The 26,945-nt window shown below is 39.2% G+C and overlaps 1 protein-coding gene across 1 annotated transcript in view; it reads right to left on the bottom strand.

Annotated features, from left to right (window-relative positions):
- Window positions 1–26,925, bottom strand: part of ALG14 (ALG14 UDP-N-acetylglucosaminyltransferase subunit) — a 104,192-nt gene extending 77,267 nt beyond the window's left edge. The window contains exons 1-2 of the mRNA XM_082834603.1: window positions 26,738–26,925; window positions 22,949–23,100 (exon numbers count right to left, since the gene is read on the bottom strand). Of these exons, the coding sequence (XP_082690729.1) occupies window positions 22,949–23,100; window positions 26,738–26,873 (288 nt within the window). The 5' untranslated portion in view covers window positions 26,874–26,925. The remainder of the gene's footprint in view (window positions 1–22,948; window positions 23,101–26,737) is intronic.
- Between the last annotated feature and the right edge of the window lie 20 nt (window positions 26,926–26,945).

Below are 26,945 nucleotides of genomic sequence, written 5' to 3'. Positions count from 1 at the left end.
ATATAAAACAAATACACCAGTACTACAACCTCAGCAAGGTGTTTGATGAATAAAGTCTTTAAATAAAAACACTCTACGTGGAAAGACTGCTAGAAAGCCATATAGAGCCTTTTCAAACTCAAGAAAGGAAAATCAACCCTAGCAAGGATATATGATGTTTCTAAAAAAAGAATTGGAGACAATCTCTCCTCATCTTCCCCAAGCCAGATTTGTCTGTGATATATCAGCCCATTCTAAAGCTCAGCCCTGGGCTTCCCTGGTGGCGCAGTCGTTGAGAGTCCGCCTGCCGATGCAGGGAACACGGATTCGTGCCCCGGTCCAGGAAGATCCCACATGCCGCAGAGCGGCTGGGCCCGTGAGCCATGGCCGCTGGGCCTGCGCGTCCGGAGCCTGTGCTCCGCAACGGGAGAAGCCACAACAGTGAGAGGCCCGCGTACCTCAAAACCAAAACGAAAACAAAATAAATAAATAAAGTTCAGCCCTAGCCCCTCTCTACTGAGAAGTAATGCAGGTCCCAACAGTGCAATGTTTAGCAGTGCACTGCCACCTGGTGGCAGCACGAGGGAATAACAGTGACATGGGCTGAGGAGGCAGCAGAGTCCAATAACAGAAGTCCTTCAACACCTGGAAGGATTTTCTAGGATGTTTCTGGAGCTTGAAGGACCTTTTGGGGTTGGAAGACGGGAAGAGAGGGAGAGCCAGGGAGGGGAGAGAAAAAAGGGAGACAGAGTACAAGTACACAGGACTTAGGAAATGGTTTTAAACTAGCAAAGGGAGGGCCTCGGCACGCCCATTTGAATCCCAGGTTGCATCCAGGTTCCTCCAGCCAATGCAGAGGCTGTTGATTCGCTTGGATGGTATGAAATATTATTTGTAAAGACACTTGGAGACTAGGATACTCCACTGACAGATTTTCCGGGGTCAGTGATGGCAACTCCAAAGTTCTGCTTGATTTCTCTCTTTTCTTCGCATCTCATATCCAATCTGTCAGGAAATTGTTAACTCTACTTTCAAAAATAAATCCAGAATCCAACCATTTCCCCCTATTCCTTATCCCTAGTGGTGTAAGCTACACTACCTCTTGCTTGGATTGCTTCAACCAGCTCCAAACTGGTCTCCTTGGTTTCACTCTCGAACCCTACAGTCTATTTGCGACACAACAACCAGAGTGATCCGTTTAAAACAGCAGTCAGGCCGCTCCTCCGAGCAAAACCTTCCAACAGCTCCCTGTTTTCATTTTTTTTTTCTTATTAGTCATCCATTTTATACACATCAGTGTATATATGTCAATCCCAATCTCCCAATTCATCACACCTCCACCCCCACCCCCCGCCGCTTTCCCCCCTTGGTTTCCATACGTTTGTTCTCTGCATCTGTGTCTCAATTTCTGCCCTGCAAACCAGTTCAACTGTACCATTTTTCTAGATTCCACATACATGCGTTAATATACGGTATTTGTTTTTCTCTTTCTGACTTACTTCACTGTGTATGACCATCTCTAGATGCATCCACGTCTCTACAAATGACCCAATTTCGTTCCTTTTTATGGCTAATATTCCATTGTATATATATACCACAACTTCTTTATCCATTCGTCTGTTGATGGGCATTTGGGTTGTTTCCATGACCTGGCTATTGTAAATAGTGCTGCAATGAACATTGGGGTGCATGTGTCTTTTTGAATTATAGTTTTCTCTGGGTATATGCCCAGTACTGGGATTGCTGGATCATATGGTAATTCTATTTTTAGTTTTTTAAGGAACCTCCATACCATTCTCCATAGTGGCTGTATCAATTTACATTCCCACCAACAGTGCAAGACGGCTCCCTTTTCTCCACACCCTCTCCAGCATTTGTTGTTTGTAGATTTTCTGACGATGCCCATTCTAACTAGTGTGAGGTGAACCTCACTGTAGTTTTGATTTGCATTTCTCTAATAATTAGTGATGTTGAGCAAATTTCACGTGCTTCTTGGCCATCTGTATGTCTTTGTTGGAGAAATGTCTATTTAGGTCTTCTGCTCATTTTTGAATTGGGTTGTTTGTTTTTTTAATATTGAGCTGCATGAGCTGTTTATATATTTTGGAGATTATTCCTTTGTCCGATAACTCATTTGCAAATATTCTCTCCCATTCTGAGGGTTGTCTTTTCATCTTGTTTATGGTTTCCTTTGCTGTGCAAAAGCTTTGAAGTTTCATTAGGTCCCATTTGTTTATTTTTGTTCTTATTTCCATTACTCTAGGAGGTGGATAAAAAAAGATTTTGCTGTGATTTATGTCAAAGAGTGTTCTTCCTATGTTTTCCTCTAAGAGCTTTATAGTGCCCGGTCTTACATTTAGGTCTCTAATCCATTTTGAGTTTATTTTTGTGTATGGTGTTAGGCAGTGTTCTAATTTCATTCGTTTATATGTAGCTGTCCAGTTTTCCCAGCACCGCTTATTAAAGAGACTGTGTTTTCTCCACTGTATATCTTCGCCTCCTTTGTCATAGATTAGTTGACCATATGTGTGTGGGTTTATCTCTGGGCTTTCTATCCTGTTCCATTGATGTATATTTCTGTTTTTGTGCCAGTACCGTATTGTCTTGATTACTGTCGCTTTGTAGTATAGTCTAAAGTCAGGGAGCCTGATTCCTCCAGCTCCATTTTTTTCCCTCAAGACTGCTTTGGCTATTCAGGGTCTTTTGTGTCTCCATACAAATTTTAAGATTTTTTGTTCTAGTTCTCTAAAAAATGCCAATGGTAATTTGATAGGGATTGCATTGAATCTGTAGATTGCTTTAGGTAGTATAGTCATTTTCACAATATTGATTTTTCCAATCCAAGAACATGGTATATATCTCCATCTGTTGGGATAATCTTTAATTTCTTTCAGCAGTGTCTTAGTTTTCTGTATACAGGTCTTTTGTCTCCTTAGGTAGGTTTATTCCTAGGTAGTTTATTCTTTTTGTTGCAATGGTAAATGGGAGTGTTTTGTTAATTTCTCTTTCAGATTTTTCATCATTAACGTATAGGAATGCAAGAGATTTTTGTGCATTAATTTTGTATCCTGCAACTTTACCAAATTCATTGATTCACTCTAGTAGTTTTCTGGTGACATCTGTAGGATTTTCTATGTATAGTATCATGTCATCTGCAAACAGTGACAGTTTTACTTCTTCTTTTCCAATTTGGATTCTTTTTATTTCTTTTTCTTCTCTGATTGCCATGGCTAGGACTTCCAAAACTATGTTGAATAATAGTGGTGAGAGTGGACATCCTTGTCTTGTTCCTGATCTTAGAGGAAATGCTTTCAGTTTTTCACCATTGAGAATGATGTTTGCTGTGGGTTTGTCATAAATGGCCTTTATTATGTTGAGGTAGGTTCCCTCTATGCCCACTTTCCAGAGAGTTTTTATCATAAATGGGTGTTGAATTCTGTCAAAAGCTTCTTCTGCATCTACTGAGATGATCATATGGTGTTTATTCTTCAATTTGTTAATATGGTGTATCGCATTGATTGATTTGCATATATTGAAGAATCCTTGCATCCCTGGGATAAATCCCACTTGATCATGGTGTATGATCCTTTTAATGTGTTGTTGGATTCTGTTTGCTAGTATTTTGTTGAGGATTTTTGCATCTATATTCATCAGTGATTTGGGTCTGTATTTTTCTTTTTTTGTAGTATCTTTGTCTGGTTTTGGTATCAGGGTGATCGTGGCCTCATAGAATGAGTTTGGGAGTGTTCCTTCCTCTGCAATTTTTTGGAAGAGTTTGAGAAGGATGGGTGTTAGCTCTTCTCTAAATGTTTGATAGAATTCACCTGTGAAGCCATCTGGTCTTGGAGTTTTGTTTGTTGGAAGATTTTTAATCACAGGTTTCAATTTCATTACTTGTGATTGGTCTGTTCATATTTTCTATTTCTTCCTGGTTCAGTCTTGGAAGGTTATACCTTTCTAAGAATGTGTCCATTTCTTCCAGGTTGTCCATTTTATTGGCATAGAGTTGCTTGTAGTAATCTCTTAAGATGCTTTTTATTTCTGTGGTGTCTGTTGTTACTTCTCCTTTTTCATTTCTAATTTTATTGATTTGAGTCCTCTCCCGCTTTTTCTTGATGAGTCTGGCTAATGGTTTATGAAATTTGTTCATCTTCTCAAAGAACCAGATTTTCGTGTTATTGATCTTTGCTATTGTTTTCTTTCTATTTCATTTATTTCTGCTCTGATCTTTATGATTTCTTTCGTTCTGCTAACTTTGGGTTTTGTTTGTTCTTCTTTCTCTAGTTCCTTTAGGTGTAACGTTAGATTGTTTATTTGAGATTTTTCTTGTTTCTTGAGGTAGGCTTGTATAGCTACAAACTTCCCTCTTAGAACTGCTTTTGGTGCATTCCATTGGTCTTGGATCATCGTGTTTTCATTGTCATTTGTCTCTAGGTATTTTTTGATTTCCTCTGATTTCTTCAGTGATCTCTTGGTTATTTAGTAATGTATTGTTTTGCCTCCATGTGTTTGTGTTTTTTACGTTTTTTCCCCTGTAATTCATTTCTAATCTCATAGCCTTGTGGTCAGAAAAGATGCGTGATATGATTTCAATTTTCTTAAATTTACTGAGGCTTGACTTGTGACCCAAAATGTGATCTATCCTGGAGAATGTTCTGTGCGCACTTGAGAAGAAATTCTAATCTGCTGATTTTGGATGGAATGTCCTATAAATATCAATTAAATCTATCTGGTATATTGTATCATTTAAAGCTTCTGTTTCCTTATTAATTTTATGTTTGGATGATCTGTCCATTGGTGTAAGTGAGGTGTTAAAGTCCCCCACTATTACTGTGTTACTGTTGATTTCCTCTTTTAGAGCTGTTAGCAGTTGCCTTATGTATTGAGGTGCTCCTATGTTGGGTGCATATATATTTATAATTGTTATATATTCTTGGATTGATCCCTTGATCATTACGTAGTATCCTTCCTTGTCTCTTATAACATTCTTTATTTTAAAGTCTATTTTATCAGATATGAGTATTGCTACTCTAGCTTTCTTTTGATTTCCATTTGCATGGAATATCTTTTCCAGCCCCTCACTTTCAGTCTGTATGTGTCCCTAGGTCTGAAGTGGGTCTCTTGTAGACAGCATATATATGGGTCTTGTTTTTGTATTCATTCAGCGAGCCTGTGTCTTTTGGTTGGAGCATTTAACCCATTCACGTTTAAGGTAATTATTGATATGTATGTTCCTATTTTCATTTCCTTAATTGTTTGGGGTTTTTTTTGTTTTTTATTTAAAGAGAGAGAGAGAGGTATGTAGTGGTTTTTTTTTTTTTTTTTTAGGTGTTGGGGGTAGGAGTTTATTAATTAATTTATTTATTTTTGCTGTGTTGGGTCTTCGTTTCTGTGCGAGGGCTTTCTCTAGTTGTGGCAAGCAGGGGCCACTCTTCATCGTGGTGCACGGGCCTCTCACTATCGCGGCCTCTCTTGCTGTGGAGCACAGGCTCCAGACGCGCAGGCTCAGTAGTTGTGGCTCACGGGCCTAGTTGCTCCACGGCATGTGGGATCCTCCCAGACCAGGGCTCAAACCCGTGTCCCCTGCATTAGCAGGCAGATTCTCAACCACTGCACCACCAGGGAAGCCCTTGGGTTTGTTTATGTAGGTCCTTTTCTTCTCTTGTGTTTCCCACTTAGAGAAGTTCCTTCAGCCTGTGTTGCAGAGCTGGTTTGGTGGTGGTGAATTCTCTTAGCTTTTGCTTGTCTGTAAAGCTTTTGATTTCTCCATCAAATCTGAATGAGATCCTTGCTGGGTAGAGTAATCTTGGTTGTAGGTTCTTCCGTTTCATCACTTTAAGTATATCATGCCACTCCCTTCTGGCTTGTAGAGTTTCTGCTGAGAAATCAGCTGTTAACCTTATGGGAGTTCCCTTGTATGTTATTTGTCATTTTTCCCTTGCTGTTTTCAATAATTTTTCTTTGTCTTTAATTTTTGCCAGCTTGATTACTATGTGTCTCGGCATGGTTCTCCTTGGGTTTATCCTGTATGGGACTCTCTGCATTTCCTGGACCTGGGTGGCTATTTGCTTTCCCATGTTAGGGAAGTTTTTGACTATAATCTCTTCAAATATTTTCTCTGGTCCTTTCTCCCTCTCTTCTCCTTCTGGGACCCCTATAATGCGAATGTTGTTGCATTTAATGTTGTCCCAGAGGTCTCCTAGGCTGTCTTCATTTCTTTTCATTATTTTTTCTTTAGTCTGTTCTGCAGCAGGGAATTCCACCATTCTGTCTTCCAGGTCACTTATCCGTTCTTCTGCCTCAGTTATTCTGTTATTGGTTCTTTCTAGTGTAGTTTTCATTTCAGTTATTGTATTGTTCATCTCTGTTTGTTTGTTCTTTAATTCTTCAGGATCTTTCTTAAATATTTCTTGCATCTTCTTGATCTTTGCCTCCATTCTTTTTCTGAGGTCCTGGATCCTCTTCACTATCATTATTCTGAATTCTTTTTCTGGAATGTTGCCTATCTCCATTTCACTTAATTGTTTCTCTGGGGTTTTATCTTGTTCCTTCATCTGGTACATAGCCCTCTGCCTTTTCATCTTGTCTATCTTTCTGTGAATGTGGTTTTTGTTCCACAGGCTGCAGGACTGTAGTTCTTCTTGCTTCTGCTGTCTACCCTCCCTCCCAGTGTTTAATATTTAAGGGATCTTTTCTCATGATCTTTTATTATAGTTGCTGGCATATAAGAACATTACTAATCTTTGCATATTCCGTTCACACGACACCTTCCTGAACTTCTCTTATTTGATAGTCTTTAAGTTGAATTTGTTTCGAGATATACTTTATAGAATATGTGACTTTATTTCTTCTTTTTCAATACTTACACCTCTTATTTCATCTTAGGTGGAGGGTCAAATCAAAAAATCGATGACTAATGCCAGGTATTCTTGTTTTTGGTTCTGATTCTAGGGAGAAAGAATGCCTCAAATGGAGATTGGCTTTTGCCTCCAAACACACGTTTTCATATTAAGGAAATCATTTTAAATGTTAGAATAACAGGTTATTTGCGCAATGCAGTGTTTTAGGACGATAAATGTGGGCAGTCATGAATATGAATGTGACACCGACAAGAAGGCGAGAGACCAAAGCAACTGTAGCACATGTAGGGTTTGCATATAACATGCATTCAGTACTGCTGGCCCGAGCAAATTACTGAAAAATATGAATAGAGCACATGGAAGGTTTTATTTTATTTATTTATTTATTATAACAACAAGAGTTTGGGATATCTATTACACTAGGCTCTACTCCACGTGATACTTTTTCATGTTTATTACATTTACCTCAAAACAGGAATTCAATCAACATACTACCAGAATGCTATAGTGCCAATGGGGTGACATGCCCTTTCATGTCAGCAAGGTACTTAATTTAGGCTTTTCGTTTTTAATTTTTCTTTTAATCAACGTCACACCCACATTTGTAGAAAATTTGGAAAGTTATAAGAATACTTGCAGACTGTATATAACATAAGTACAAAAATGTTTACTGCAGTATTCAGTGAAAAAGTGAAAACAGCAATAGGGAAAAGGTACATCAATACTACAGTCTACTATCCAATCATTAAAAAGTACAAGGTAGACCTACAAGTACCAACATGGAAAACTATGAAGGTATAAAGTTAAATGCAAAAAAGGTGAAAGCAATATATAGGGTGTGATTTATAAATTAGCCATACTCTGCTCCCTCAATGCTGTTTATGTAGTTATGTGTATATATGTACATGTAATGTCATAATATTTTGTTATAAGTACATGTATATACAGCAGGAGAAAAAAAGTGATACCAGCAGGGTATGACTCAAGCTGGTACAGTGTTTCCCTCCACAGAGTGGGTTGGAGTGGTTATAGGAAACTCCCATTTTTTACTTTATATGCTTCTTTGCTGTCTACAGTTTTTCAATTAAGAAACGAACAAATTTTGGAAAGAAAAGCATAACGAAACAAAAATAACCACTTACAGTCCTGAGGCAGATATTCTCGGGCATATTCAATAAAGATTTGCTGAAATATCCACATAAACACAGTGTCTGTACAGAATTGGCACTCATTTAATATTTTTTGACTAAATAAACAAAAAAATAATCTTTCTTGGTGAAACATTATAAGCTTAATTATTAGAGGAGTGAGAACTCTAGTTAAGTGACCCAGAAGTAAAGAATGTTGGCTCTAATTTTTAACCCTTCAAATCAGTTTTCACAACTTCTATTGTTTTATATATGAAAAAAGCCCACTCTGACTTTTTTTTTTTTTTTGCAGTACGCGGGCCTCTCACTGTTGTGGCCTCTCCCGTTGCGGAACACAGGCTCCAGACGCGCAGGCTCAGCGGCCATGGCTCACAGGCCTAGCCACTCTGCAGCATGTGGGATCTTCCTGGACCGGGGCATAAACCCGTGTCCCCTGCATCGGCAGGCGGACTCTCAACCACTGCGCCACCAGGGAAGCCCTCACTCTGATTTTTATGTGCATTTTAAAAATGTTTTATTCGAACGTCACTGAACTCTTTCCTTTAGTGATATGATCTGAAGGTGCCAACTCATGCTCTAACAGAAGTCACCAGGAGTAAGGGTTGTCAAGCGACGTGGTTAACAAATGAGGTGCAGACAGAGAAGCAAATAAAGGATGAACCAGAAGCTACAGTGCAATGCCCTGAGTCTCATTTCCCACCGTGTGTCAAAGGGGTGGACGTCCCTGCTGAAACACAGGCCAACAAGCGGACTACTGCTTTCCAGGAAGAAAGCTCTGGTGAGATTTTTCACTTACTGTCATTTAATATAGCTCTGGTAATTGGTTCTATTTGGAAAGGTTACTATCCAATTTTCCTGAAAGATATTACTTTAGCTACTCTTTACTTTAGAGCTAATCCCAGGGGAAATTACATTTTCTTTAGACGGCATTTCAAGATATTTTTTTCATATAAGTAATTTCACAGCTAAACATTCGCTTGCTTTTTGTTTTGCCTAGCTTTCTGCCCCTCACCTTTCTAATCTCACTTGCTTTATTTGAGTGGGATCGAGATGTTTCTCCCCAGAGATGCCTGTTTCTCTTAAAAAGCTACTTAAACTACTTAGAGATACACAGACTATAGAGGAGTTAGAAAGTGCACCAGGAATAACTATTTCTCTTCACTCTTGTGTAACTACAAATAAGATGAATTATGTACCTAAAGATTTTAAGTATAATTAAAAGAATACACCGAATCAAAGGAATTAGGAGGAATGTGAATGAAGTTTCTGTGACAAAAGTAGGTCATCTCTACCATTCAATTAATAAGATTACATTAATTTAATATTTAGCTTTAAAATCTGCTGTATATTTATATCTAGCACAAATAGACAAATATGAACATTTAAATATTTTTCTACAAACTAGCAAAAACATTTAGAAATTAACTAATTCCATATCAGAATAACTTATTAACCAAACAATAGAAAATTCCTATGCTACTTGGGCAACTCCAAGTGAGTAACAGTGGGTCATTTGTATCTTCTGACTTCTGGGAAGGTCTTCTTTATGTTTCTGGAAGAGCAGGCTTGTGCTGAAAACGTGGGGTTTGGCTTTCTAACAGAGCCAAGTGGGAACTGATGTACTTTTATTCCTAAAGTGCTCTGAGAGATATGGATGAGACACCTTGCCCAGGCACAGAGTACAATTACTGATAATGCTTTAAAGTGGTACAGAGTTTCTGGGCTTACTTAAGAGGTCTGAAAAAAATCTAACTATAAAGAGATGGTCAAGGCCTTTAACCACAGTAGTATTATCTACAGCTAGGAAACTGCAGTTGGTACAGTTACACCAGATTTTAAAAAGTGAGGCGGGACTTCCCTGGTGGTGCAGTGGTTAAGAATCTGCCTGCTAATGCAGGGGACACGGGTTCAATCCCTGGTCCAGGAAGATCCCACATGCCACGGAGCAACTAAGCCCGTGCACCACAACTACTGAGCCCGCGTGCTGCAACTACTGAAGCCCATGCACTCTAGGGCCCATGCCCCGCAACAAGAGAAGCCACTGCAATGAGAAGCCCGCACACTGCAACCAAGAGTAGTGCCCGCTCACCCCAACTAGAGAAAGTCTGCGTGCAGCAACGAAGACCCAACACAGCCAAAAATGAATAAAAAAATTCTTTTAATTAAAAATAAATAAATAAGTGAGGAAAAGCGGGGGGGTAGGGGGTGCTATTTACACAAATAGTGCAGAATAGGCATCTAAACAGAGGATATGATAAAACTCTGACTTAAACCAACACCCAAACCCTCCTTCTATAAATGGATTAAAATTCTGTAAGATATATATTGAAATACTATTTTACTGAACTGAAAAGAAGGGAAATCCCTACTTGCCAGAAACAAGAAGAAAATGAAACGGCAGCAGACAGCCTGTAACACTGAGGTTTGGGAGGAAGACAATGATGCCAGAAACCTAGAGCTGGAGTTTGAGTGCTCCCCCACCCCACCCCACCCCACCCCCAGTTCTGGAGGAGAGGCATACAGAGGAACAATAAATTGGCAGTCGATATTTCCATGACAGTAACAGCTCCCCTGAAAGCTAGAGTGCTTTGGGCTCAGTTCTCAGTCGTCTTCTATTTCCTAACTACATTCAATCCCTGGGTGATCTCACAGTTTCCTGTTTTAAGTACTACCATTTAAACACAGATGACTCCAAAATTCATATTCCAGACCAGCCTCCCTCCTCAACTTCAGGCTCATATATCCAACTGCACAGTCCACATCCTTGTTTATATGGTTACAGACATCCCACATTAGCCCTCCTGCTCCCTCAGATAATCTTCCTCATGTAAATGAATGGCAACTCCATTTTCCTGGTAGCTTAGGCCCAAAATCTGGATGTCGTTCTTCACTCCTCATTTCCCCCCCCCCCCCCCCACACCTCACACCTTATCTGCCAGGAAATCCTATTAGCTCTTCCTTCAAAATATGTCCAGAATCTCACTACTTCCCAACACATCCACTGTTGCCATCCTGGTCCAAGCCAGGTTGGTCTCTCACCTGAATTACTGCAATAGCTCCCAAACTCCTTTCCTTGCTCTGCCCTTCTCCCTTTGAGTTTATTCAGCAGCCAAAATGATCCTATTAAAATATAAGTCAGATGATTATCACTCCCCTACCTATACACTCCCAATGGTTCCCCACATCACTCATGGGGAAAAAATCTAAGACTAAAAATGGACCAAAAGATCTTAAAAACTCTGACCCCATTATCCTCACTTTGACCTCCATGGCCTCATAACCTACTCAGCTTTCTCTCGCTTACTTTGCTTTGGCCACACTGATCTCCTTGCTATTCTATAAACATGCCAGGCACAGCCCCACCTCAGGGCCCTGCGTTGCAGTTATTGCTTCCTCTTCAAGAATTCTCTTCCCTCAGTTTGCTTTACAGCTCACCTTCTTCAAGTCCTTGTTCAAATGTCACCTTTCCCAGCCACTCTACCCAAAACTGAAACCTCCCTTCAACTCCCCAATACTCTCCATTCCCTTTCCCTACTCTATTCCTCTCCTCAACATTTATCATTAACATATTATACATTTTACTTAATTATCTTGTTTACTATCCCCCCACTGGAACATAGTCACCACAAGGGCAGAGATATTTGTATTCTATTCACTATTGTATCACTAGCACCAGTGGGAATTCAATAAATACTTGTCTTAAAAAAATGAATAAATGTTAAATTCACAACTACGAAGGAAAAAATTCAAACTAGAATTCTAAACACAGAATGCAGTCAAAGGAGGGCAAAACGAAAACATATTTTCAGGCAAACAAAAAACATGGAAAGAATAAATCACTTACAGACCTTCCATGAAAGAACTAATAAAATATATATTTCTGGGAAAAAGACATTGGAGGGCTTCCCTGGTGGTGCAGTGGTTGAGAGTCTGCCTGCTGATGCAGGGGACACGGGTTCATGCCCCGGTCCGGGGAGATCCCACATGCCGCAGAGCGACTGCGCCCATGAGCCATGGCCACTGAGCCTGCGCGTCCGGAGCCTGTGCTCCGCAACGGGAGAGGCCACAACAGTGAGAGGCCCGCGTACCGCAAAAAAAAAAAAAAAAAAAAAAAAAAAAAAAAAAACCATGGGATCCAAAAGAAAGAAGCAGTAAGGGTAAGGAAAGAAAATACTACATAAATCTAAATAATTACTAACTGCATAAAACAATAATAGTAATAAGTAATTTAAGTGGAATAAAAACAAGGTAGAACCAAAACACTAAACAATAAAATAATATGATGGGAGGAGGTCCTCACAGTTAAAACATTCCAAAAGCTTTTTTTTTTCAGAAGGATGCTGGAGATATTAAGTTTTTGACTTTAAGGTGGATATCCATGTTAACAGTTTAAGGAAAATGGCTAAGATAAGAGAATAATTTCCATTCTAGGAGAAGGGGAAAAGGGAGGACAATGAAAGCTCAATTAATCCAAAAAGAAGACAGAAAAGGAAAAAAAAATTGAAGAAAAGTATGGTAAATAAAAAGAATCAAATAAAATAGTAGAAATAAATCTAATATATTAGTAATCAAAATAAATGTACAGATACCAAACATGCTTGTTAAAAGACAATGATTCTCAGTTTTGAATTTTAAAATTGTGCTTTATGTCATTTATAAAAGACACAGTTAAAACAGAATGACAAACAAAAGTCAAAAGAGATGGAAAAAGACATACCGCACAAACACTACAGCACAGATTACAAAAAATAGCAAGAGAATATTTTGAAAATATTAATGCCAATACGTTTGCAAGGTTACCAAAATTAAATATGTTCCTAGAAAAATATCTTAAGTTATACTGATTTAAAAAGAAGCAGAAATCCTGCAAAGTCCTATAACCATAACAAAAAGAACACATCAGGGCCAGGTGGTGTTATAGACAAGTTATACAAAACTTAATATTGTAAAGGAAGAAGTAAATTGTCACTATTTGTAAATGACATGATATTATACATAGAAAACCCTAAACACTACAACAAGAAACTGTTAGAACTAACAGACACATTCAGTAAAGTTGGAGGATACAAAATCAACAGGCAAAAACCTGTTGTATTCAACAGGCAAAACCTGTTGCATTTCTACACACTTTTAACAAATTACAGAAAGAGAAATTAAGAAAACAATACCATTTACAACTGCATCAAAAAGAATAAAATACCTAGGAATAAGTTTAGCCAAGGAGGTGAAAGACTTGCACACTGAAAACTATAAGACACTGATGAAAGAAATTATAGAAGACACTAATAAATGGAAAGATATTCTGTGCTCATGGATTAGAAAAATTAATCTTGTTAAAATGCACCACCAGGGGGCTTCCCTGGTGGCGCAGTGGCTGAGAGTCTGCCTGCCGATGCAGGGGACATGGGTTCGTGCCCTGGTCTGGGAAGATCCCACATGCCGCAGAGCGGCTAGGCCCGTGAGCCATGGCCGCTGAGCCTGCGCATCCGGAGCCTGTGCTCCGCAACAGGAGAGGCCACAACAGTGATAGGCCCGCGTACCGCAAAAAAAAAAAAAGCACCACCAAACCAGCTATATAAGAAATGTTAAAGGACATTCTCTAGGCAAAAAAGAAAAGGTCACAACTAGAAACATGAAAATATGAATGGAAAAAGCTCATCGGTAAAAGCAAACATACAGTAAAGGTAGGAAATTATCTATGCACAAAGCTAGCAGGAAGGTTAAAAGACAAAAGTAGTAAAAACCATCTATATCCACAATAAGCAGTTAAGGGATACACAAAACAATTATTTGTAAAATATGATATCAAAAACAGTAATCATGAGGGGAGGAGAGTACAAATGCATTAAAATGCATTTGAAATTAAGATGCATTTGAAATTAAGAGATCAGAAACTTAAAACAATCATATCACAATCATAATCATATATATCACATACAAAAGAAAAAAGAATCCAAAACTAATACTAAAGATAATCATCAAATCACAAGAGGACAAAAGAAGAAAGGAACAAGAAAGACCTACAAAAAGAACCCCAAAACAATGAACAAAATGGCAATAAGAGTATACATATCAATAATTACTTTAAATGTAAATGGACTAAATGCGCCAATCAAAGACACAGAGTGCCTAAATGAATACAAAAACAAGACCCATATATATGCTGCCTACAAGAGACTCACTTCAGATCTAAAGACACACACAGACTGAAACTGAGGGGATGGAAAAAGGTATTCCATGCAAATGGAAATCAAAAGAAAGCTGGGGTAGCAATACTTATAGCAGACAAAATAGATTTTAAAATACAGACTGTTACAAGAGACAAAGAAGAGCATGACATAATGATCAAGGGAGCGACCCAAGAAGAAGATATAATAATTGTAAGTACATATGCACCCAACATAGGCGCACCTAAATACATAAAGCAAATATTAACAGACACAAAGGGAGAAATCAACAGTAAAAATAACAGTAAGGGACTTTAACCCCTCACTCACATCAATGAACAGATCATCCAGACAGAAGATCAATAAGGAAACACTAGCTTTATATGACACAACATAACTAATGGACTTAATAGTTATATATAGAACATTCCATCCAAGAGCAGCAGAATACACATTCTTTTCAAGTGTGCATGAAACATTTTCCAGGATGTATTACATGGTTTGCTACAAAACAAGCCTTGGTAAATTTAAGAAAACTGGAACCATATCAAGCATCTTTTCTGACCACATGCTATGAGACTAAAAATCAACTACAAGAAAAAAACTGCAAAACACACAGACACATGGAGGCTAAATATTATACTATGAAACAACCAATGGATCACTGAAGAAATCAAAGAGGAAATAAAAAAAATACCTGAAGACAAACGAAAATGAAAACATAATGATCCAAAATCTATGGGATGCAGCAAAAACAGTTCTAAGAGGGACATTTACAGTAATACAAGCTCACCTCAGCAAACAAGAAAAATCTCAAATAAAAAATCTAACCTTATACCTAAGGGAGCTAGAAAAAGAAAAACAAAACCCAAAGATAGTAGAAAAAGGAAATCATAAACATCAGAGCAGAAGTAAATGAAATAGAGACTAAAAGACAATAGAAAAGATCAAGGAAACTAAGAGGGGGTTCTTTGAAAAGATAAATAAAATTGATAAACCTTTAGCCAGACTCATTAAGAAAAAAAGAAAGTGGGCCCAAATCAATAAAATCAGAAATAAAAAAGAAGTTACAGCTGACTCCACAGAAATACAAAGGATCATAAGAGACTATAAACAACTATATACCAGTAAAATGGACAATCTAGAAGAAATGGACAAATTCCTTAAAATACATAATCTTTCAAGACTGAATCAGGAAGAAATACAAATATGAACAGACCAATTACCAGTAATTAAATTGAATCAATAACAAAAATACCTCCCAACAAACAAAAGTCCAGGACCAGAAGGCTTCACAGGTGAAATGCACTAAACATTTAGAGAAGAGTCAACACCTATCCTTCTCAAACTATTCCAAAAAACTGCAGAGAAAGGAACACATCCAAACTCATTCTATGAAGTCAGCATCACCCTGACACCAAAACCAGACACAGATATTACAAAAAAGAAAATTACAGGTCAACATTACTGATGAACATAGATGCAAAAATCCTCAACAAAACTCTAGCAAACTGACTTCAACAGTACATTAAAAGGATCATACCCCACAATCAAGTGGAATTTATCCCAGGGATGAAAGGATTTTTCAATATCCGCAAATAAATAAATGTGATACACCACATTAACAAACTGAAGCGTAAAAACCATACAATCATCTCAACAGATGCAGAAAAAACCTTTTCATAAACTTCAACATTCATTTACAATAAAAACTCTCCAGAAAGTGGGCACAGAGAGAACATACTTCAACATAATAAAGGCCGTATATGACAAGTCCACAGCTAAGATCATACTCAATGGTGAAAAGCTGAAAGCATTTCTTTTAAGATTAGGAACAAGACAAGAATGCCCACTCTCACCACTTTTATTCAACATAGTATTGGAAATCCTATCCACAGCCAGAGAAGAAAAAGAAGTAAAAGGAATCCAAATTGGAAAGGAAGACATAAAACTGGCACTGTTTGTAGATGACATGATACATTAAAAAATCCTAAAGACACCACCAAAAATCTACTAGAGCTCATCAATGAACCTGGTAAAATTGCAGGATACAAAATTAATATACAAAAATCTGCTGCATTTCTATACACTAACAATGAACTATCAGAAAGAGAAATTAAGGAAACAATCTCATTTACAACTGCATCAAAAAGAACAAAATACCTAGGAATAAATCTACCTAAGGAGGTAAAAGAGCTGTACTTGGAAAATTGTAAGACACTGATGAAAGAAATTGAAGATGACACAAACAGATGGAAAGATATACCATGTTCATAGACTGGAAGAACTAATAATCTTAAAATGACCATGCTACCCAAGGCAATCTACAGGTTCAATGTAATATCTATCAAAATACCAAAGGCATTTTTCACAGAACTAGAACAAATAATTTTAAAATTTGTATGGAAACACAAGAGACTCCAAATAGCCAAAACAATCTTGAGAAAAAAGAACACAGCTGGGGGAATCATGCTTCCTGACTTCAGACAACATCATGAAGCTATAGTAATCAAGAGTATGGTACTGGCACAAAAACAGACACACAGATCCATGGAACAGAACAGAGATCCCAGAAATAAACCCATGCACTTATGGTCAATTAATCTAGGACAAAGGAGGCAAGAACACACAATGAAGAAAAGACAGTATCTTAAATAAGTGGCACTAGGAAAACTGGACAGATACATGTAAAAGAATGAAATCAGAACATTCTCTAACACCATGTAGAAAAAATAAACTCAAAACGGATTAAAGACCTAAATGTAAGACCAGAAACCATAAAACTCCTGGAAGAAAACATAGGCAGAAGACTCCAACATAAATTTTAGCACTATTTTTTTGGATCTGTCTCCTAAAGCAATGGAAACAAAAGCAAAAATAAACTAATGGAACCTAATTAAACTTAAAAGCTTTTGCACATCAAAAGAAACCATCAACAAAATGAAAAGACAACCTACTGAATGGGAGAAAATATTTGCAAATGATATGATTAATAAGGGGTTAATATCTAAAATATATAAACAGCTCATATAACAACATCAAAAAAAAAAAAGTCCAACAACCTGATTAAAAAATGGGCAGAAGGTCTGAATAGACATTTTTCCAAAGAAGACATCAGATGGCCAACAGGCACATCAAAAGATGCTCAACATCGTTAATCGTGAGGGAAATGCAAATCAAAACCACAATGAGATATCCCCTCACACCTGTCAGAATGGCTATCATCAAAAAGAACACAAATAACATTTGTTGGTGAGGATGTGGAGAAAAAAGAACCCTCCTACACTGTTGGTGGGAAGTACATTGGTGCAGCTACTGTGGAAAACAGTATGAGGTTTCCCAAAAAACTAAAAATAGAACTACTATAAACCCAGCAATTCCACTCCTGGGTATATATCTGAAAAAAACAAAAACACTAAGTCAAAAAGATACATGCACCCCAATGTTCATAGCAGCATTATTTACAATTGCCAAGATATGGAGGCATCCTAAATGTCCATCAACAGATGAATGGATAAAGAAGATGTGGTACACACACACACACACACACACACACACACGCACAATGAACAAGAGATAGTAAGTGTTGGCAAGGATGTGGAGAAAAGGGAACCCTTGTACACTGTTGGTGTGGTCACTATGGAAAACAGCATGGAGGTTCCTCAAAAAATTAAAAATAGAACTACTATATAATCCAGCAATTCCACTTCTGGATGCTTATCCAAAGAAAATGAAAACACTAACTCAAAAAGATATACACTACCCCAAGTTCATTGAAGCATTATTTACAATAGGCAAACCATGAAAACAACCTAAGTGTCTACCAATGGATGAATGGATAAATACTGAATATAATGTGATTGATACACACACACACACACACACACACACACACACACACACACACACACACCAGAATATTATTCAGCCTTAAAAAAGAAGGAAATCTTTGTGACTACCTTGATGAACCTTGAGGGCATTATGCTAAGTGAAATAAGTCAGACAGAGAAAGACAAATACAGTATGATCTTACTTATATGTGGAATCTAAAAACACCAGAAAACAAAAAACCCAAGCTCACAGATATAGAGAACAAATTTGGTGGTTACCAGAGCTGGGGCATTGGGGGTGAGGGAAATAGGTGAAGGGATCAAAAGCTGCAAGCTTGCAGCTATAAAATAAAGAAGTCATAGGGATGCAATACAGCATGGTGACTGCAGTTAATAATACTGTAAGAAAAAGAAACTTAAAACAATTAATTCCATACTTATACAAATTCCCCCAAAGAGCAAAAAGTTGTGTATACCCTACAACTCACATAATGAGACTAGTGTAACCTTGATACCAAAACTAAAGAACAGCATGAGAAAGGAAAAATACAGGGCAATCTCCGTCACGAACATAAACAAAAAAGTCCTAAATGATATGTTTGCAAATCAAATCCAGCAATGCATTAAAATACAATGCACCATGAACAAACTGGGTTTATTCCAGGAATTCAAGACTAGTTCATAACCATGTAATTGTCCATATAAACAGAAAAAGTTGGAAAAATTATAAGATCATCTCAGATGCAGAGGAGACATTTGATAAAAATCAACAACTAACTATTATTTAAAATAAAACTCAACACATTTTTTAAAGCAGAAAGAATGCAAAGATGACCACTACACGGCTCCTATTCATTACCGTTCCAGAAGTTCTAATAACAAAATGAGAAAAAAGAACTAAAAGATGTAAGGATTACAAAGAAAGAATCACAATTATTACTACTTGTAGATGATAAGATTATCTTCATTAATAACACAAAAGTGTACAAATTAGGATTAGGGTGTTGCCAGGTGGTTCTTATAAGATCACTTTATAAAAATCAATTGTATTTCTATATATTGCAACACAGGAAATATTATTAAAAGTTATATCACTTACAACAATAATAAAAGAATACAAGGTACCTAGAAATAAACACAACAAAAGATATGCCAGACTCTTATGAAGAAAATTAGAAATGTTACTGAAAAGCATTAAAGGAGATCTAAATACTGTAATGGAGAGAAAGGTGATGTTTCCAGATAGGAAGATATCATCAAAGAGATGTAAGTTCTCCTCAAACTGATGGACAGATTCAATTCAATTCAACCCAAAATCCCAACAGAGTTCTTTGTGAATTTTTCAAAGCTAATTTAAAAACCTATGTGGGGGGCTTCCCTGGTGGCGCAGTGGTTGAGAGTCCGCCTGCCGATGCAGGGAACACGGGTTCGTGCTCCGGTCTGGGAAGATCGCACATGCCGCGCAGCGGCTGGGCCCGTGAGCCATGGCCGCTGAGCCTGCGCGTCGGGAGCCTGTGCTCCGCAACGGGAGAGGCCACAACAGTGAGAGGCCTGCGTACCGCAAAACAAAAACAAAAACAAAAACAAAAAAAAACACCTATGTGGGAAAAAAAAAAAAGATACTTCTGAAGAATAAAAGAGCTTGACATTAGCTCAAGGATAGACAAATGTACCAGTTAAAGTAGAAAGCTCAGATACAGACCTATACATACATGGAAACTTGATCTAACGGTGGAAGCACCACGGATCGGTGGGCAAAGGACTATTCAATAAATGGTACTGGGTCAGTACTGGTGGCTCCTCTACTAGACACTGCAGGTCTAGAGCGTTCAGTATTCTTGGCTGACGTGGGCTCTGCAGCAAATGTATTGATCGCTATTGATTTCTTCAGTTAGACCCTTCCTCTCCCCAATCTGGTGAGCTCCACGGTAGGTACAAAAGATAGCTGTCAGGGACGCTGCGGGTACAAGTCCCCTTAGCTGAAGTGTAGAGAGGGACAAGAAGTGTATTCCTCCCTTTATAAGGCTTGGTCAGAAGGTGTCTCTCCACCCTGCCTCCTGTCCGCCTAGTGTGGCTCATAGGGGTGGTCGACACAAAGGACAACAGTCATGTTCCTTCTACTGCCCTCAACAGCTCTCTTCTGCTTCTCTGCAGAAACTCTCCCCAGCTTTAGATTCACGCATGAGCAGACCATTTCAGAAACGAGATAGAGTTTTTTCTCTAACAGGGGTTGCACTGCCCCAGTAGGAAAGTAACCGACAAAGGAAGGAGGTCGAACAGAGATGCTTAGTCCTATACTGTGGTGTTACTTTGATAACAAGAAAAAAATAATGGCACTTATAAAATTGAAATCTTTGGCTTTCTTATTAAAGTGCATCAAATCCAACTTACTGGGTTCTAAAGCATCATGATACACAGTACATAACAATCTTCTAAATGTTTCACTAAATCCTGACATAATTCAGCAAATAAACGGTACATACAGTGATGAACCTGGAGGGAAATATTCAATATGTATGTTAAATTAAACCTGGAGCCTCCAAATTGGGTACAATTTCAGAAAGAAGAAAAGAACACGCACACTAATAATTAGGTAAAAACAAAGATACCCACTCTGTATGTTGAAAAACAATAAAAAATTTGTAATCCTTTGATCTTTATATTTTTTTCTAGTAGTGTATGCCACTGCTAAATTATAAGACTTTTAACATTATTGTGAGAAAATTACCATCATTTTCTATAAACTCTCCAATTCTAATATATACTCTAAGATAAGAGATTAAATGACATTTTAAGTCTCTGATGCCTTGGATAAGAATTCTCAAGGCATTCTGTTCACATTGAGTGTTTTGAATTGTAAAAGAATACACAAAAGGGGGAGAGTGGGCTGTGCAGCAAAAGCACAGGCTTGGGAGAAGACACATGTAGGTAAGTCCCACATATCTGGCAGGGCCTTGGCTGAGTTTTTTTTGTCTCTGAGCCTCATTTATCTCATTTGTAAAATGAAGCTACTATTATGTTTCACCCATTACTGAAAGGCTCAATTATTGGCATACTCAATAGTCTCTACTATTTTCTCCTTTCACACTTGCTAAAAGGAAAAAGTTTGTCTTGCTTTATGTCAAACAGGAGGCTTTTCCTGAAATAGTCCAGTGTATATATTTATATAGGGATGAATAGTGTCCTCTAGAAAGTCATGTCCGGGCTTCCCTGGTGGCGCAGTGGTTGAGAGTCCGCCTGCCGATGCAGGGAACACGGGTTCGTGCCCCGGTCTGGGAAGATCGCACATGTCGCGGAGCGGCTGGGCCCGTGAGCCATGGCCACGGAGCCTGCATGTCCAGAGCCTGTGCTCCGCAATGGGAGAGGCCACAACAGTGAGAGGCCCGCGTACCGCAAAAAAAAAAAAAAAAAAAAAAGCCATGTCCACCTGGAACCTATGAAAGTGACTATTTGGAAATAGGGTCTTGTAGATGTAATCAAGTTAAGATGAGGTCATACTGGAATAGGGTGGGCCCTCAATCCAATGACTGGTGTCCTTATAAGAAGGGCCTGTGAAGACAGACACAGGAATGGCCCTGTGACAATGCAGGGAGAGACGAGAGTAATGCTGACACAAGCCAGAAAATGCCAAGGACTGCTGGCCACCATCAGAAGCTAGGGAGAGGTGAGGAAGGATTCACCCCAGAGCCTCCAAAGAGAACACGGCCCTGCTGACACCTTAATTTTGGACTTCTAGACTCCGGAACCATTAAAGAATAAATTTCTCTTATTTCAAGCTACCCTGTGTGTAGTACTTTGTTACAGTAGCCCTAGGAAACTAATACAGTATTGAGTCCTGAAACAGAAATGAAGGATTTGGGCTCACCTCCCACAAAGAAAAAACATACCACTTATTTCGCTACGGCTGAATAGTCATCAGCGCATTCCAAGATTGTTTGATGTGGATTTTCCAAGAACACAATTTAGCAGTGCGTTATTGAGGGATCATGTTTACAAGTGAACAAAACGTAACTAAAGCAGGCTTTAACTAACTAAAAAGGTCAGTGGAGGATGAGTTATATTAGTGGATCCTGACTTCCAAGAAACGTAAGAACCACCAAGACAGGGCCCATATGGAAGCAGCTCTGGAGTCAATGAAGGCAGGAGTCACCATCTGGTTTCCCACCTTGTTCTTCCTGTGGATGAACTTCATTCTTTTGTCTAGCTGCAGTCTGTCTTTAGCCAGCAGGTGAAAACATGACTGCTGGCAGCTTCCAAGTTTTCTTTTACAGAGTTGAACCCCTGAAGAAAGACTACTTTCATTTTCTGGGTCCCCAAGTCCAAAAAGCCTGGAGGAACACTTTGAGTGGCCTGAGCTGGGTCGCCTGTCCACTCCTGAACTACCTGTTGGAGCCCTGTGGCCGGGCAGGTACCAGAGAGAGGGATGGATGGAGACGATCTAACAAGGAACAGCTCTAGTTTCCTTCCTGATTAAGTAGTTCCACTTTTTTCAATTTACCCCAAATTCTGCTATCATGCTAAAACGAAGTGAGCAACCAGGAGCAGAGAAGTAATTTTAAAAGCAGGTACAGATAAAATTGGAAGAAGTAGTAATAGATAAATCAAATTATCAATACACGTAATACACCGAAAAACAACTTTAACGAAGAACCAATAAGCACGTGAACTGGATGCTTTCTGTAAGTATAAATAAAACAATTTTCACAGTTGGAATTACTGAGAAACAATTTTCTCTATTTAAATAATAGAAGAGAATATAAGAAATCAAGCAACCATTTTGATTTGAAGATTTATTTTAAAGCAGTTTTTATATTTGGGTAGTAAAAGAACTATATTTCATCAGCAATAAACAGTTGACTGCATCGTGTAAGCAGGGCACTGAAGGGTCATGAGATTGTTTCTAGAGAAAATTAAATTCAATACATAACTTGTAACTTTTCTTAGACATAGAAATTACCACTTACCATAGCACTGGGGTTTCTATCAGCTCGATTTCCTTCAAAAGAATTTATTTTATGGGCACTCATTTCATCAGTGTCAGCAATGATATAATGTCTAGGAGAGTAAGCATCAGACAAGTTCTCAAGCAGCCTCAGGATCTCAGTGGTATGCCCACCTGGAAAAAAATATTGGAAGGCTTGAGATTCAGAAACCGGTAATGGACACATCCACCTGACTACATTATACTAATACTATGCTTTGTGTATTTCTCAAAACACAGAAGGAATATTTAGAAATGATAATCTATGCCCTTGTATAAATACTACCTTTATATGGGGGAAGAGGATAATAAATGTATAAAAACAAAATCAGCACCAGCAGTAGGTTGTGCTACTATACTACCTGAGGAAGGTACAAAGAAGTATAAGACACAGATTCTGTTGTCAAGAAGTCTGGTGGGGGGCTTCCCTGGTGGCGCAGTGGTTGGGAGTCTGCCTGCCGGTGCAGGGGTCACGGGTTCATGCCCCGGTCCGGGAGGATCCCACGTGCCGCGGAGCAGCTGGGCCCGTGAGCCATGGCCGCTGAGCCTGTGTGTGCGGAGCCTGTGCTCCGCAGCGGGAGAGGCCACAACAGTGAGAGGCCCACGTACAGAAAAAAAAAAAAAAAGAAGTCTGGTGGGGAAGGGACAAGACACACAGATATACAAAGAGCGACGCAAGACAGCAAGAAAAATTAAAATGGGGTTTGGGGGAGGGAACAAGCAAAAGGTTATGAAAAAACAATGTCCTAAGCATAGGGGAGATCCCTGGTAAAGGCTGAAATGACTTGAAAGGTGCAGCTAATGGACAGATATGAGTAGGGAGGCCACTGGGTGGGGGTGGGATTATTAGGACAGGAGAAGGTAAGATCTGGGATGGGTGATCAAGGCATGGTGGGAACACTGGGAAGAAAGAGGAGAGTGAAGTAAGGTCAGGAAAGTAGGCCGGAAAATGGGAAGACAGTTGCTGAAGGTGTTGCGAAGTAACATCAGGGAGGCATGAGCACTGACTCCCAGGGCTCAGATCTTCCTAAGGAAGACTTTTGTTCAACTGCTCCTAACAGAGGTCTCAGACCTAACAGAGGTCTCAAATATTTACCAGCTTCACCCAACAACTGTGTGTTCAATTTCTGAAATTGTACAATCTCCAAAATTTTCATACTTTAATTTTAAAACCATGAATTTTAAAACCAACTGTGTTCACTGAGTTTTCCTTCGGGGGAAAAAACCCAAAAGAACATTTACCTATTACATTAACTATATACCAATTAAGCAAAGCAATCAAACTCCTTAAGAATGGGCCCTACTATACCTATTTAATTTAACTGCATGAGCCCCTGGCCTCAGCCAGGTTGATGTCTTTAACATTCTCTGTGTTCATCTCATTTGTTACCTCTTCCTTGTCTCTGGTCACACTACAAAGCTCCCCCGACTCACCTCCCTTACTGTTGCAAGAAAGCTTTCAATAGTGATACAGTGAACATATAGGATAATCAAACAAATTATGTGTTTTCTCCAAACGCATATATTTTCTTATAATTAAAAGGGAATGATTACTCTCTAGATCCCAGAAGGAATTAGATAGAGAAATAAAGTCATCAGAGAGTAAGTATAACAGGAATTAGAATCATGCTTTAACTTTGTAACTTGTCAGCCATCTTCTTATATAGGGCAAGCAATTTACACATCTTATACTCATTTTATCACTTTTGTTTTTAACTTTGAAAAAGTGTGGTGGTTTGCAAAGTAGGTACTTGTTTTCAGAGCTGGAACAATTACGGATAAATCCGAACATATACATCTTCCACTGCTATTAAAACTTCATTTTACCTGCTTTAACAGTCTTTTCTTTTTTCCTTAAAAGGAAACCCTTTTCCCTTAAAAGGAAACTGAATACATTCTTTGAAAAATTAACTGAATAAATGTTACTGAATAAATAAATAATAAGAGCTTCATCTTGCATTTTACGTTTTTATTAAGACTTATCCTTTGGGAATGAAATCTTCTCAGTTCTATCTTAAAGTATATCCAGAATCCAATCACTTCTCACCACCTCTTTTGCTAGCACCCTGCTCCAAACCACATCACTCTCACGTGGATTATGACCAAAGCTTCCTGGCCTGTTCCCCTCTCTGCACTTGTCCATTCAAGTGTCCACTTGAGTCTACTCTCAACACAGCCTCTAGACTGATCTTCTTAAAAAGAGTTGATCAAATTATTTACCTCTGCTCAAAACCCTCCAAGGGCTCCCCTTCTCATATGGAATAAAAGCCTTTTTGTAAGCTGACCCTTATTGTTACCTCTTGGACCTCATCTGCTTCTTCTCCCCTTACTCAGTCTACTCCAGCCACTCTGGCCTCCTTGCTGTTGGGTATCTGTCGTCTCCCCAGGGAGGCTTTACCTGACAATTCTGATGAAAATGCAACTTTCTTTCTCCTCGCCTCTTCCTAACCCACATTTTTCAAACTGGAAACAGAAGACTCAGTGAGGTTAACTAATTTGCACAAGACCATCAAATTAGTAACTGGCAGAGATGTGATTCAACTCTGGTGTTATGTTCATTTAGAGGCACATGGTCCTAACCTCTGCATGGTAGGAAGCAGTGGAGTAGTGCCAACAGCTCTGTAGAGCAGGGTTTAAAATACCCTTCCGCGATCTGCATGGGGCTTGCCTCCCCACATCCAACTCAGTACAATAGTGCCCTCGCACCTCTGGTCATCCCAAGTGCTATGGCCTTCTTTTCACACCCTCCCAGCCCTCAAAGCCCCAGCTCCCCCTTGTCTGGCTACTTCTTAGTCATCTTTCAAGTCTCAGTTTAGACATCACGACTTCCAGGAAGCTTCCTGTCTCAAGTTCAGAAAAAGTGGCGCCCAGCGTGAACTTCCATAGCAGTGTTAACTTCCCAGGTTATAGCATTTATTGTGGCAAGTACCCATTCTGCTTTTCGTTTTCTATTCTCCATTTCATTCACTGCTGTGTCCTCACAGCTTTCACACTGCTTGGGACATAGTCAGTACGCCACGGCAAGTCGTATTCGTCAGTTTTGTTATTTCCAGGGCTTAGCTTAGTGCCTGACCTCCCCTGTGGCTCAAAATACATTAAGTGAATAAAGTAATGAATTACACGCGAACATAAGTTTAGACCATTTGCTAATACTTATAAATATTATGCTATCCGAATGCAATCTCCTGGCATTTCTGAATGTACACAGCATGTATATGTATCGCTCTGTCAGAGCCGTCCATTTAAAGCGGTACGCCTACAGAGCTGGCCCACTCCGTTTGGATTGTATTACCTGATTGCACAGGTTGTTGTTTCTATACTTGTGGGTTTTGTATATGTATATTTATAAATGTGACAAGTCGCTTTGTCTCGCTTATCATGTAGTATTCCTGATTCCTAAATTATGCCAAATGCCTAGATTAATAATGCAAAACAGCAGTTTTTATTCAGGCAAATTGCATGTTAGCATCACGGGCTTCTGTGTCCTCTCTGTTCACTAATAATTTGTTAGAAAAATATACGCTACAGAGACGCTTAATTACAGAGAAGTGTAAGTAACTCATTTGTTATTAAAGACGCGGCCTGGGCCACATCAACAACAGACCAGCATTTTGCCCAGCCTGGGCTGACCCGCTCCAGTCCCGCAGAGAAACTACAAATCTCAGCATGCAACGCTGCACAAAGCGCTAGGGGTCCTGCGAACAGCGCCGCGGTGGACTCTGGGGTTTGTAGTACCCGACCCGAGCCCGCCAGTCACCGCCCGGATACTCACCGGACCCAGCCACCACCAAGAGGCTGAGAGACCGCCGGGGCACAGCGGCGCGGGGACGCAGCACTACCCATAGCCGCACTGCCAGCAGCACGGCCACGGCTCCTGCAGCCGCCGCGAGGATAAGGGTGCCACCCATTCGAAGATAAGACGCATGCGTGCTATCCCCCGACGCCGGCCGCAGGAGCGGTGAGAGTTCAAAACTACGGGC

Source organism: Leucopleurus acutus, assembly GCF_964270905.1.
Source record: "Leucopleurus acutus genome assembly, chromosome: 2".
Lineage (NCBI taxonomy): Eukaryota > Metazoa > Chordata > Mammalia > Artiodactyla > Delphinidae > Leucopleurus > Leucopleurus acutus.
The sequence above is the reverse complement of the archived record's forward strand: the minus strand, read 5'-3'. Positions and strand labels throughout refer to the sequence as shown.